The following is a 14,228-nucleotide window of genomic DNA, read 5'->3' on the forward strand; positions in this document are numbered from 1 at the left end:
GACTGCCCTGGCAGCAAAAGGCAGAGCGTGAAGGGCTGGGGACCTCCCAGCATTCCCCCAATCACCCAGGTCTGACCCTGCGCACTCTTGGACAGGCCACTTACCTTCTCTTTGGACAGTAGTTGACGAAGGGCCTCTCCCTGGAGTCTTAGTGGGGTCTGCAGGGGCTCGCTTGCCACCTATTAGCAGGATCTTTCACTCCCAGAGGCCCCCTCGTTTATTAAACCACAGACACCCATTTATTTATTTTTTAAATTGTCATCTGAGGATATAGTTATTGACTTTTTTAGAGAGAGGAGAAGGGAGGTGGTGGGGGAGAGAGAAAGAGAGAAACACCAATTGATTGCCTCCCACAGGTGCCCCAACTGGGAATCGAACCGGCAACCTTCTGACGCACAAGACAACGGATCACCCCTGCCTGGGACACAGATACCCATTTAGAGGTCCCAACACTGTGGGGAAATCTCTCAACAGCTTCCCCTCTTAAAAGCAAAATACTAAACACCAACATTTTAGAATTAAAATAATAAAAATCAGCCTGGTTAGTTTTCTGCCTGCCTGGAATTCACAAATAAAGATTTTGTTAAAAAGCTGGTCCTATAAACATAACTAGCTTCATTTATTTCCACTAATTTCTTCTGTGTTCAGATGTCTCCATTAATTATTTTGAGGAATAGTTTTACACATCTGGGATGGCTCTGGTCATTTTAATGAGGTCTTTCTTTTGGAAGCTATTCCAAGGTGACTCAATATTGAACATGAAAGAAAACATCAGTCTCCTGTGACGTGCAGACATCTCTCCCTATCTGAAATAGCACACGATGTTGTTTTGTGTTCTTGAACGAAACTCAGTGCAGCAAAGGTAGACTTGAAGGACTTAAATCATAGTGTAAGTTTACGGTCTTTGGATCTAAGTCTAACAGATTGGCATTTAGACGGCCAAAAAAGGAACAGCAAATTCTTCATAACAACTTTGAAACACATAATGGCTCGGATGAATGAAAAGGACCACAAGATTGTTTTTTTCCCTTCAGAGTTTATTTTGAATGTTCGTTTTTGGATAACCAAGCAGCTCTTTAAGGAGAATGCACAGAAGAGTCATTCTGGCACTTTTGGATAGTACATAAGATTCTTTTTTTTAATAGCCACACTTAGTCCACTTGCTCAGTCCATACTCCATGTTAGGAGAGCAAGATCAGCCCATAGGATTCCAGAGTTAATACGTAACTGTATATACAAACAGACAATAAAACCATAATGGTGGCCAGGGGCCAAAGGGATGGAGGGGGGTCTCTAAGGTGTCCTCTAGTCTATCTTAGCTACACAGAATCCACGTCACACAGGAGAACGAGAGTACACTGCGCTGAACTCTGCGCACCAACGGGCACTTGGCAGCATGCAGTTCAAAGAAAAGGGGCATCGTTTAATAACTTTATAAAATCCAGGCAGTTCTGTTACAGGAGTTAAGAAAAACAAAGAGTGTAAGTGAGGGACTGTCTGTTGTCACTGTAAAAAAGGCACTTGGAGTTAATGGGACCAGAATTGAAGGATTCTCAGCCGATAAAAAATTTCAGTACAATTCTATTAAAAGGCTTGGATGTTAAGAGATGACACTCGGGAGTTCCTGAAAAAGAGACACGGAAATAAACCACCAAGAAGCAAAACAGAGGAAGACGAAGGACTAGAGAATCTTGACAACCAAACTGGGTTTTATAAAAATAGTGAACCGGAAATGAAACCCAAGCAAAGCAAAAACCTCAGCAAAGTGAGAGCATAAAGCAGCAATGCATAGCTTTCCTTTGAGGTAATGAGTACCTCGAGACACTACGTGCCAAGCTAATTTCTCAATCATAACTTCATAGGAGCATCATCATGATAAAATTGACTCGAGCAATGCAAAAAGAGTTTCATCTGTTCCCAGAATCTGAAGGAAAACTGAGGTTATCATTAGAACCCAGCAACATCACTTAGGGTTTTTCAGTGTCCTCGAAGCGGGGACACATCAAGTACATGGAAGGACATTCAGACACTACGATCGGCCACCTCCCTGGTGGCGAGGCATCCCTTAACTAACCGTCTCCTTTCTTCGGAGTCACCACTGTGATTCCTTTCCAATGTTTACACGAATGATAATGGAAACGTCCACTGGCCACGGTTGCCCTCATTCAACTTCCTCCACAAACACATATGTACTTCTCTCAGTAAGACTTTTTGGCAATTTTGTTAGATAGGGTGACTCTACGGGCAGTCACTTAATGTTAAATGCCATCAGGGGTCTCTCTTCCCGCTTCTGCCAGGGGCTCTTCTTGTCCTCTCCTTGATCATCGTCATCATCATCTTCGTCGTCCTCGTGAGCAGACCTTCTCTGATCGGGGCTGGCTAAGGGCTCCTCGGGGACATCCGCAGTTCGTTTGGTCGTCTCTTCCTGCAGGCTGGGCAGCTGGCCGCCACTTCTCCGGCTAGAGCTATCCAACAAGCATCGCAGGGCACTGTCATCGGGGGTGCAGACGGTGGTACCCCCCTCACTGCCACTTTGGTCCATGTCTTCCAGGTACACGAGCTGCGTGTAGGCAGTGCTGTCCGCTGCCCTCGGCTCCTTCTGAGGGTGCTCCTGGACTGGTGGGTGGGTCTGCGGGAGAGACAGAGGATCTCCTCTTCCCTTCCGGGCAGATTTCGGTTCATTCATATCCACACCAGAGTCCAGACTGGCATCATTACTTCCGTTCCTTCCAGCTCTTTGGAGATCTATGTAAGAGTGTCTAACATGCGCGTTGGACCTGCCGTCCAGGGAGACGAACCAGGCCCGGGGGTGTGGGAGCGGCTTCCCGCCACCGAGTTCCATCAGGGCCTTCTCGGTTAGGAGCTGGACCTCGCTGTTCATCTGGGCCAAGGCCGCATCGTTCAGGGATGCTGGGATGGACAGGGACTCTGACATGGACGCGTTCTGCGGGCTCCACTCCCGGCTGCCTGCATCTTGCAAGTGCTGCTGAGAGATTGCCTGGCAGGATAAGGGCTGGGCTTGGATCTGGGAGGAGGGGTGCGGGAAGATCCCCGCATGGGGGCTGGAGAGCTCAGCCTGTAGTCTCTCGATTTCAAGCTGCTGGTCTGCTGGGACGACCAGAGGCTGGCCCACGTACGAGTGGTCCCCAGGGAGTTTCATGTAGTGTGCAGGGATGACCAAGGCAGGCAGCACTTTTCTGTAAACGCTGTCATTGACCTGGTCAACGGAACTGCAGCACACCAACTGGCCGGGCCGCGGAAAAGACGTAGGCCTCTCCAGGTGGTCTACGGATCGCGACATCATACATTCAGTAGGTCTGCGGTCAAGCAGCTGTTCTTTTTCGGGAGAGGAGGGTGTGGGGTACATGTGTTCCTGAATGGTAAGCTTACTTGCTGTGGAAATATGGGTAATGGAGGCCTGACTGTCTCTGTCTTGCTTCTCAAACAAAGGCTGTGACAGCATGGCATTGTAACTCCTCCTGTAGTCACTGCTGCTGGGGGACTCGTAGCCTTCCCTTTCCACAGATTTCCTGGCCTTTAAGGGGAAAATCTCCACGGACTTACGGTAGTCCTTCCCCAGTGTCCCGCTGGTCGTCAGGTTATCAAAGGAGATCTGGCTTTTATCCTCTTCCTTATGCAACAGCAGCTCCTCCCGAGAGCTGAATTCTTGGGAGGTGCTGTAGGAAAGCTTTAGCATCGGGGTGTGCATGTCCACTTCTCCATTGGAAGACATCATTTCCAAATGGACCCCGCTCATCAGCTCCTTTGTGCCAGGGGCGTCTGGGCGGCTGTGGCTGGTGACGGAGAGCGGGCCTGGGAATTCCGACTCCCGACGGGAGAACAGCAAGTTGATGTGAGACATGGAGGTGGACTGATCTCTTTTGGAACTCTCCAGGGCCGCGGGAAGCTGCAGTTTTCTGTGGTGCTGACGAGGTTTCAAGCACTTCCGCCTGGGATCAAAGAGACAACAATCCAAACCCACAGATTAAAGACGCCCATCGTGGTCAAGTTCAAGTAAAACCCTAACTCGCAACTGCCAAAGAAAGAAACAAGACAACACAACTCATAGGCAGTGGCAGCCAGAAGCCTGCTCTCCCCACACCCTCAGCCTTATTTTGATTCAGAGCAGCAGAATCCACAGACCTCACCCTCAGGCTTTGTAAGTGCATCCGAGTTATTCACTCAAAAGCAGTTACCCGAAGAATCGACAATCAACATTCTTGCAAACGGAACAGACGAGGCACCACAATAAAAAATAGTTCTGCTTTATCCTTGAGAATCTCATGTCTTAATCAGCATTTAGGGATATTCTGAATGAATCACAGGACAACTGTCAAGCATTTCTTTTATAACACCCCTTCTAAGCAGCGTTATAGATGGTGCACCTCCTGTGTCCTTTGTCCGTTTGCAAGTTAGATGACAAATGTTTCGTTTGTAGACATTTTTTTCATGAGGAAAAAAAGGACCTCAATCAGAGAAAGGGAAAAAAGAGACCTCCATATCAATGCTTGCACAAGACATTCTAAATTAAAAAAAGGATATTGCCAAAACGGTAAAACGTTACCTGCAGTAATATAAAAGGAGACACAGCAAAACCAAAAGTATGAAAGCCATTCCTCCTAAAATGGCCAAAAGAAACACCGTGTGATACGTGGTGATGTCCTGTGTGACCACGGGACCTGGAAGGCCAGAAAAGGGCATTTTAGATTTGTGAACCCTTCAAGTATAAAGAGGGATAATGAATAAAAATGTCATGTTTTATTACTCTTATGGGCCTGGAGCAGGACAGATGCAAACACCCTTCAGATGCTGTCACAAGGTCACTCAGTGTGGAGGGACAGCCATGCTGGCACTGAAGCGGCCGTGGCCAGCGGCAGCCAGAGTGTGCGCACACTGCCTGCAGCCTGTCGAGGGTCCCTCCTCGGCCGAGAGAGCCACATTCATTCAGCATTCCGAACTCATGAATTTAATAAAGGCAAATGGAGGCATGATAATACAATGAGTGGGGCTCTTATGCTCAGAGAGAGATGGCGTGGATGTCAGGAGATTTTATACTACAGGAGAGAAAAATTACAAGATTTTATTCTCGCTTTCACTGGGTGGTCATTGCGACAGTGTGCAGGCCCTTTGCCTGAATAAATGGGTTGAGACCGACAAAAGAAACGGACCCTGACTTAAGTCCATCCACAGCTTATTACAGGGTGTCAAGTGTTTCTAAAGGCCTTCCACTTTTTTAAAAATTAAAATCTTCCTCTGCAGCGACTTTTCAAAATGATGAACCTTATGTGGCCACAGATCTCTCCAGAATTTATAGACCAGGTTATCAGAGATAAACAGACTTTCATTTACATTGTAAAGAATCTCAAGAGGCACTTTGACGTAGACTCTTTATGTTCAATGGTTGTAAGGACGCATCTTAATGTCACTGACAGCAGACCCACTATTAAGGCAAGCCCCCTCCCCCAGGGCCAAATCACGCTCTCCGGGCCCTTCCTGGTGCCCAGGTGCCCTGGCAGGGCCCTGAAGGCGGGAAGGCAGGAGTGTGGTTTTCTGCTGTTTCAGAGTTGTAAGATTCTCATTACTAAATACCAAAAACACCCATTTGCTTATTGATTTTTGATATTCTAAGGGATAGATTTCTTCAAAAATCTTTTGAAGGAGACAAATCTCTTAACAGCTTGACAAACCCGAAAAGTTTTACTAGTTTTTGTGAACAGTGACATACATTACTGAAGTTCCCAGGATGACACCATTCTCTCTCAAACATAATCCACTTCAGTGGGATGGAGTTTACCCTTACAAAAGTTGGGAAAATGTCTGACAACTATATCCCGCTTTAATCACTCAGAGAAACAACTGTGTTACACAGAGACACCTCCGCAGGCATGGGGCACACAGAACAATCATTTCCAAATAACTGAAGCTCCATTCCTTTAAGTGCTTAAATGTTACTATTTTAACTTCTGCCTGTGGAGACCTTTATAAAATTCGCAGGCATACTTTATTTCCTTCTTAACCAGAGAATTAAAGAGGAAAGCCCCACCCCCACCCCCCCAAAAAGAGGAAAGCCGTAATTATGTCGGTTCAGGGTTCATGAAGACACCGCCTCACTGTAACTTGTTTTAATAACAGCGATGGCTGTGAGATTAACAACATATGTGTTTCTACATTAAATGACATCAGGGGCTGTGCTATGCACACTTTTTATAGATTTTTCCTTCCCTGCTTGGAAGCTCCAGCGGACCCTCATCCAGCAGATCTTTCTCCCCCTTTTTAAAAGTATCTATTAATCTGTCACATGATGGGAAAAGGGATGGCCAAGGTTGTTTGAAATAGGTCTAAAATGAAAGTTGACTTTAATGCATGGGCCTCAATTTGTGGTCTCAATCTTTGGTGCTTAAAGAATTTCTTTTCTGCCTTACTTTTCATCATATCCTAGAGAGTTCTGATTTGGAGATTGGTTCACGCGTATATTGCTACAAGAACAGTATCATAAAGGGAAACACTCTGTAAACACATATGTGATGTGTACATTTCCTCAGTATGGGAATATAAAGTAGATGGTGATGGATCTTTCCACACCCATCTAGGAATGGCCTCCAACAAATCAGCTGCTTCGGGAGCCTCGATGTTCATCCCAGTGGTAATTCCATGGCAAAAATATTCTGGACTCCCAATTTGGAACCGCCTTCATGATTCATTTACAAGAGGCTCTTTTCAATTACAGCACACTTTGACCTAGGCTCAGTCGCCCACTTCATTCGCCAGGCTGGGATGTGCATGACTGTTGGATGTACCCATGAAAAACCAAAGGAACCGTCTGCGCATAAAGACGGGCCATCAGTGAAGAGTTCCACCAAGGAAGGCAGTCCAAGGGATACAGATTCGAAATGTATTTTGAGCAATGAAAGCCATCACTGAAAATAACTCTCCTAAGGTGACTATTTTGAAAAATGATGCTGGCCCTGGCTGGGTGGCTCAGTTGGTTAGAGCATCGTCCCAAAATGCTGAAGTCGTGGGTTTAATCACTGGCCAGGGCACGTACAAGACAGAACCAATGAATGCCCAACTAAGTGGAACAGCAAATTAATGTTTCTTTTTCTCTTAAACCAATCAGTAAAAAATATGAAAAAAACCCAATTCTGGAATGCTCACTGTGATGAACTAGGGCACAAATGTTAAAAAAAATAAACTTTTACTCACACTTTAAAAAATATAAGCTCATTCTCATTTCCTAAATGGAGATGTATATCCTTCTAGACACAAAGCTACTAGTTGGCTCTGAAGCCTTTCAAAAAAGACAAATTGAGCCTTTTGCCCCAAGAACTCCATGATGACTTCTGTGAGCCCCTCTGTTGCATGCCTTTCCCTGCATGTTCGCTTACACCGGGCCACAGCTGTTCCAGGAATTAGGGAGGAGGTCTGAGCTGCCTCTGTGGGCTTTAGATTAAGAATTTCTTATGGCAGCTGTCTAAGAAAAACAGAGCCACGAGACAAGATGATTTTCTATGCATTATTCTTATCCTACATGGGAGAGTTCCAACCAGAACTCCCCTACCCCCATGACATAATTTAGTTTCATCATCTGCTTTCTCAGACTCTCAACCATTCTTGAGTAAGATCTGATGTCACTGCTGAAGTTATTTTCAAAAGCATACTCAGCCTGACCCCTCAAAGACATCATTCCCTGTGACTGCAGGTGCTGGCTGCATGTTACCTGGGTTGGGAGGGGGCATGGCTGCCACCCAGTACCCCAACTGAGGGGCGATGTACGTCCACGTCAGCTGGCTGCCCTCCTGATGCACGAGGCCTAGACCACTCTTCAGCCACGTTCCTGTGGGGTGCAGAGAAAAACTTCAGTTCTAGGCATGCTAACCTCCTGTTTAAGGTGCAGGCATGTTGTCCAAGTCACCTTAAATGTCACGTTCATAACCAATTAGGTGGCCAAAATGGACTCCATGCAGCTTTTTGTAGAGATTCTTTTCAACTTGCTTCACTTTAGATTTTCTTTGACTTCCTTATTAAAATCCCTTCAACAACTTTATCAAACATTCCTGCTTCTAAACACAGATAGTTTTAGCAGAAGTCTTTGGAGTTTAGGAGGAGAATAAAGGTAGCATGACAGGGGTTGGTGGAAGTGGAAAGTGGGAGAAATCCAGTGCTGTTTATATTATTCAACCTCAAACGAGTAAGTGAATTTCCTATCCGGAATCACAGATTGGCTACATCAGAATTGACTAGGAAAGCTTTTTTTTAAAAATATATACACAGATTCATTGGTCCATCTCTGGAAATAATACTGACCCAGAAAGCCTGACGTAGGTGAGTATTTGCAGAAACTTCCAGTTGGTCTTGGTGCTGGAAGGACACGAAGTAAGGCCAAATCCGTGTTCTTTCAGTTATTATTTTGACTCGTATTTAACATTAATGAGAACCTACTATGTGCTGTCTAGTCATAGTAGGAATGTTTTATAAACACTCATCCCTCCCTCGATCTGCAGAGGATTGGTTCTGGACCACCAGATACCAAAACCCAAGGATGTTCCAACCCCTGACGTAAGAAGAAGGCACGCAGTTGGCGCTCCGCATCTGTGGACGCCCAAGCTTGAATGGAAAATACGTACAACGGGAACTTGGTTCTTAAACTTAATTCTCCTGGAAAACTGTTCAGTAAACGATTTGTTCAAACACCTTATCTTCTTTGTCACCTGAGACATGTGTGACTGATCAGACAGGTATCAGCTGAAAGGGTTGTAGGTAAGAATTGAGACCTGGAGTCTTGTTTGACAACTGAGACATTTTTTCCGTGATTAACTTGGTCGAGAATTGCATTGTTGAGAACCAAGACATTTGAGAACCACGTTTTGACCGTACTGTTTTCAGTCTGTGGTTGGTTGAATCCACAGACGCAAAAAACCATGGATACAAAGAGCTGGTAGTACGTTATCTCTAATTCTCACAACAACCCCGTGAAGTTGGACTTTTTCCCTTTTCGAATGAGGACACTGAAGACTGGTGTGGTACGACACTCTTCCAGGGCCTCCCAGTGGTCAGAGTGGAGCAGGGCGCCCAGGGAGGTCCTTCCACCCAAGGCTGGTGCTCGTTCTTTGGCTCCCCTGTGCTGCATCCCAGATGACTCCAATAGAAAGAGTTCAATGACTTTTTCCCTTTGTAGGGTTTAACAGACGTATTGCCCAGTCATTCGGCTGTCACCCGTCTTACCTTCAGAGACCCTCACTTTGAGACCTGTGATGGAATCTGGCAGCAGAGACAAGGGAGTGTGCTGGCCAGGTCCCCCAAGGGCACATAAACACTTGCCCCGCCAACCAGCAAAGACACTGGCCACCTCTGCAGGCTCCTGCTCCACCTCAGTGCCCACGCTGCTCCTGCCCAGCTCAGCTCCCTCCTGCTTCATCCACCACCTGAAATAGCCCTTATCCACTAGAGAGCTAAACACACCAACTGTGCACCAAACAATCTACCCTCCAGGCTCCAAATCCTTGCCTCGCCAGTGTACACATATCACTGAGGCGGCAATCATGAATTTTTCTTCCTTCCTCTTGAAGAAAGAAATAATAGTTGGGGCTGCTTCTAGGGGGCTTATCAGTTGCCATAGCAACATTCAAATGCAGTGGGAGGAAAGGTACTCGGTGATGCCTGTGAGCTTGTGCACCTCTGCTGACTGCAGCTGAACAAAGAACTGGAGAAACCAGGGTCAGCAGGTGCCTTGCACCGTCTGACTGTCCTATGCAACAGCCTGAACTGTGGCTACAGGCACTTCTGCTCAAGTTAGATGACAACACAAACTGGAAGGTTTCCAAAATGAGTATGAGAACTAAGGTGCTTAATTCCAATTCTTCTGCTGAACATCAACCCAGAGGTGATTAAGCCACTCAGGGCATCACTTACTTCTCCGATGCTAACAAGGAAACAGAGGCAGAGGACATGTGACACAGGAAGAGAAAGGGTTTCTGTATTTGGTACCAACATTTCCTTGAAGGTAGAGAACGAATTGCTTGTGACTGCTTCCAGTTCTCCCTGCCCTCTGGGACCCCATACTGAATAGCTCAGGACTTACACACCACACCCCACTCCCACACACGCTCTCCCACAATAGCAACCCTGCTGGGATCTCCGTATCAGCCAGGAAGTGGCTGCACATTCTTTGGTTTAGTTTTCCCCAGATTAGAGTCTTGAGTCATGGCTCTTCCAATGGAGCGGATGCTGGGTTAGGCTAAAGGGGACCCACAAGGAAAGGCCTGCAAGCTCAGAGTCCCAATTCCTGTTCACTCGAGGGCAAACTACCAAAATGGGTGGCTAAGTTGTCTCTGCCTTCTACAACACAACATGGCATTGGGAAACACTTTAAAAACACCTTCCAGTTACACTGGGGATAAGCTTCATGAGTGGACACGCACTCTCCATCCAGCCAATGAGTCCCTACGTCCAGCCTGGGGGGCCCTCTGTCCAGCAGTGGGAGCAGTGATGATGCTGGTGGGAGCCAGAGAGGCCAGTGAGTAAAGGACCCACAGCTGCTTCGGGAGCCCAGGGAGGAAAGAGTGCCGCCTGGGGTGTGCAGAGAAGGCTTCCAATTGAGTTGAGCTTAGATCACAGGGCTGTCAGGTTGGGGGTGGAGCAGAGGGAAAGAGGAGGGAACTGCATGCAAGAAGGCTTGCAAAATGTGGCAGGTGGGCTGGAGGTGCAGGGAGGGAGGGAGCTGCTGGCCGGTGCTGGAAAGGAGTTCAGTGCCTGCTTGCCAACGGCTGGGCGCGGCTTCAATGCCATCAGCAATGGGAGGCCACTGGGACCTGGAAGTGGAGGCACAGCTGGTGGAGCTTTTCTCACTGCCTGCGCCTCTGCCACCGCTCCCACCCGCTTAGCACTTCATGCTCCAAGCGCGTCGTGCGCTCTCCGACCCAAGCCTGTGTGTGACCTGGCCAACAACTGTTGCTTCACCCTCACAGTTTTTCTCTTTTCCAAAAATCTATCAACCTTTAAAGATTCAGGTCATGCCATGCATTTTCCCAAGTTCCTCCAGCACTCAAAAATCTTCCAAAACTGTGCACTCCTGAATGTCTTCCTACATCACTGATTTTCCAGAAACATCTGCCCCCCCACTGACCTACCTCACCTTCTCTCTCAGACCAGGGGACCTGCACGATTGGGCTGGGTCTTAGCTTCCTCTGTCTTCTTCTCAGCACACAGAAATCTCCTTGGTGTGGGAGCTCAGTAGTACTTAATGAGCAGTGAAAGCCAGATGTGCAACTTCAAAAATAACACCAGATGACCTTCTGTGGAAAGCTGGGGATGGCCAGCAGGCAAGATCTCCTGACAAAAGTGAGGTTCAGATGGTGACTCCATCCTTTCCAACTAAAGGGAACAGAGCCAGCTGAGAAAGAGGCATTGCTTTTGGCCTAGGTTTTCTGTAAAATGTACCCATATTCAGGAAATATGCTACTGGGCGACGCTACTGGGATTCAACGATCACGCAAGCGTTATTTTGTAGAAGCAAATAAGCTACAGGGAACATGAGAGTGAAAGAACTGCGCACTAGAGACTACGCCTCTTGTGATCGAATGCGGACGCTGCCCGAAGAGGGCGCTTTCCCCAACCGAGCAGTTGGTGCGCAGTAGAGGGGTTTCTGGTACTCACAGCTGGGGCTCTCGTGCCTGGACCCTCCTGGTGACACCAACAGCAAAGCACAGACCTCTGAACAGTCTCCTCGGTTTGACGAGGTCACGTGACTGCTGGACCCAATTTGGCAGGGTGCTTAGCGGGGGCCTCTCTCATCCACGTGGGGCCCCAGACACGGCTCAGACAGAATCGGAGAGGGACCAGGTTGCTTCTGCTGTGTGGACAAAGGAAAGTTCCAAAGCAAGGCCTCTCTGCTGTTCTCCTTGTCTGCTGGGTGGGGCAGCCCCTGCATGCTCCCAGGTCAGAACAACTGCCCGAAGGCCTGCCCTGACCCTGCCCTGACCAAGCCCGTTTCCTCTGCGTTCCAGACACCGAGCAGCCCCTGACATCATCACAGCAGCCCAGCAGCTGCTTCCTCCTTGTGCTTCATCCCTGTGTTTCTCTTTCTCCTTGCTCTGGACTGGTCCCTCCCAGCCTCTTCCCATCACTCCCTTTGAGGTCTTGCTACTGACTCACTCAGGGTCCTCTTCAAAGGTGGGCAAAGCTGAGAACTTGCCGCGTGTCTGGGCGGATCACCTGATGCAGGTGTGCACGCAGGACCCTGTGCTTCCTCGTGTCTATCCCACAGGCCCAGCCAGGAGGCCACCTTCTTCACGCACAGCTGCTCCAGCTCAGAGCATGGCCAACTGTCAGCTGGGTGACCTGGGAGGAGGCCGGTGGCCAGGAGCACCTCTTTGCTCTGCCTGAGGTCTGTGGCATGTCTATTTCTGGGACCGTACGTGTGTGGAGGTTATGCAGCAATCCTTCCAGCCTCATCGCCATTTGGAAATTCTGCATTACGGAAATTTCTAGTCTGGTGGTTTCCAAATAGTTTTTAAAAGCACTTGAACTCTATAATGCTCTTTAATGTAACCTTAAGCCACAATTAACATATAGAACAGATCAAGCCTGCCTGCAGGAAGGTGAAGAGAACCCCTCTCCCAACAGCAACTCCCGACATCTCCCCAACACGGCTTGCGAGTTGTTTTTTGTATAACTTGGTTCCGATTTGCCATCATTTGAAAAGGTAGTTTCATATAATTCTAAAAAGCATCATTTACTCCTGCCTTATAATACAGAATATAATTTTGATTTTTTCCTGATAGCTCAGGGTCATGATTATGACAGACTACAACACGAGGCTCTAATAGATCGCCGTCCTTCGGTCCCCACCAAGGAACTTGGGATCATTTGCTCTCACACTGAACCCCTGACCCACACCCATGTTCGCTTCCCACCCCTTCCTTCCCCATTCCCCGCTCCCTCTCCCCTCTCCTTTCCTTCCCCTTCCCTCCCTCCCTGTGTGCCGGCATCAGTGTGTCTACAATCAGCCCTGCTCCCTCACCACCAATAGCCCCCAAGTCCCAAGCAGGGTGGTCTGCTATTGGGAACTAGATAACCCACCTCGACAAAACTGTCTGCGGAAGACTGTCAGCAGGCAGGGTGATGGGCTGGGGAACAAGACCCGATATGGAACAGTGGTATTCTGAATCCAAGTCTGGTTATTTTTTTGTGTGTTCCACACTACACCCACAGGTCAGTGTATGTATGAAATGTCATTCTCTAGAGTTAAATCTTACACAATGGAAAGATTTAGAGATGTGTTCAAGAATAAATGCTTTGTTGAAAAATCATCCTCATCCTTTGAAAATGACTTAGATATGTATTCAGCCAGCAAGGTTCATCGTGTACAAAGAGCACCATGAGTTCCTAACTTGGAAGCTATAGTGAACAACAAGGGTTATCACACACAGCAACCGAGAGACGGAAGAGGATACACCTTGTGTGGGTCTGTACCATCTGAAGGGGTCTCTCAGCAACCACCAAGGGTGCTGCTGGCTTGCTTGGTTCCCAAGTGGTAATGAAATCAGCTTCTATTTGCAAAATACAAAGACAAGTGAGCTCAAAATGGTCATCAAAAGGGAAAAGAACTCTACAATATGAAAAATGGTCCAAAACACAAGGTCTACTTTGAATACGACCTACAGATCTCAGATTGGCCTGGTTTTCCTGCCTGGAAGCCCCACTTGAGCCTGAAGCCAGGCTATCCCACCTGAGCATTTGCTAACAAGCAGAAAAACTTGGTATTAGGAGCATGACTGATTTTGAAAAGGAAACTGTAAGTGAAAACCCACACTTGACCTGATTACAAATTGAAGGTGGCACCTTGTACAGGAGCAATGTACAGCGCCACCAGTGCCCACTCTGACACTGACACTGGTGACCATGTGGGACCTCAGGTCTCTGGGAAAATAGAAGTCCAGCAGGGAAAGGGCGAACCGGCCCCAGTGTAAGGTAGTCCTGCCCGTGAATTCCAGCTGTGCCGCTTTCTGGCGCTGTGACCTGAGGACTTGCTAACGGTGGCCAGCAGAGTCACTGAGGGAGGGGGCAGTCCAGGAGTTTTGGCTTCACATCTCTTTTGTCACATAAACCATGAACATCCTCATGGTCTAAGCACTCACAGTGGGCTTCTGTTTCCTGCTGAACATCTTCAAACTGGCACACTTTTCCTGAAAGGGGCTGGACTGAGTTCTACGGGATCTATAAGCTGGGGC

At 47.7% G+C, this 14,228-nt stretch overlaps 1 protein-coding gene across 2 annotated transcripts in view; it reads right to left on the reverse strand.

The window, feature by feature from the left end:
- Nucleotides 1–1,016: 1,016 nt before the first annotated feature.
- Nucleotides 1,017–14,228, reverse strand: part of FAM171A1 (family with sequence similarity 171 member A1) — a 129,217-nt gene continuing 116,005 nt past the window's right edge. For both annotated transcript variants that reach the window (XM_037060758.1, XM_037060757.1), the window contains 3 exons: nucleotides 7,718–7,834; nucleotides 4,565–4,679; nucleotides 1,017–3,950 (listed from right to left, as the gene is read on the reverse strand). In XM_037060758.1, coding sequence (XP_036916653.1) covers nucleotides 2,249–3,950; nucleotides 4,565–4,679; nucleotides 7,718–7,834 — 1,934 coding nt within the window. In that variant the 3' untranslated portion in view covers nucleotides 1,017–2,248. The remainder of the gene's footprint in view (nucleotides 3,951–4,564; nucleotides 4,680–7,717; nucleotides 7,835–14,228) is intronic.

The sequence above is a fragment of the Sturnira hondurensis genome, unplaced genomic scaffold (genome assembly GCF_014824575.4).
Source record: "Sturnira hondurensis isolate 20B ecotype Veracruz unplaced genomic scaffold, ASM1482457v3 Scaffold0012488, whole genome shotgun sequence".
Classification (NCBI taxonomy): domain Eukaryota; kingdom Metazoa; phylum Chordata; class Mammalia; order Chiroptera; family Phyllostomidae; genus Sturnira; species Sturnira hondurensis.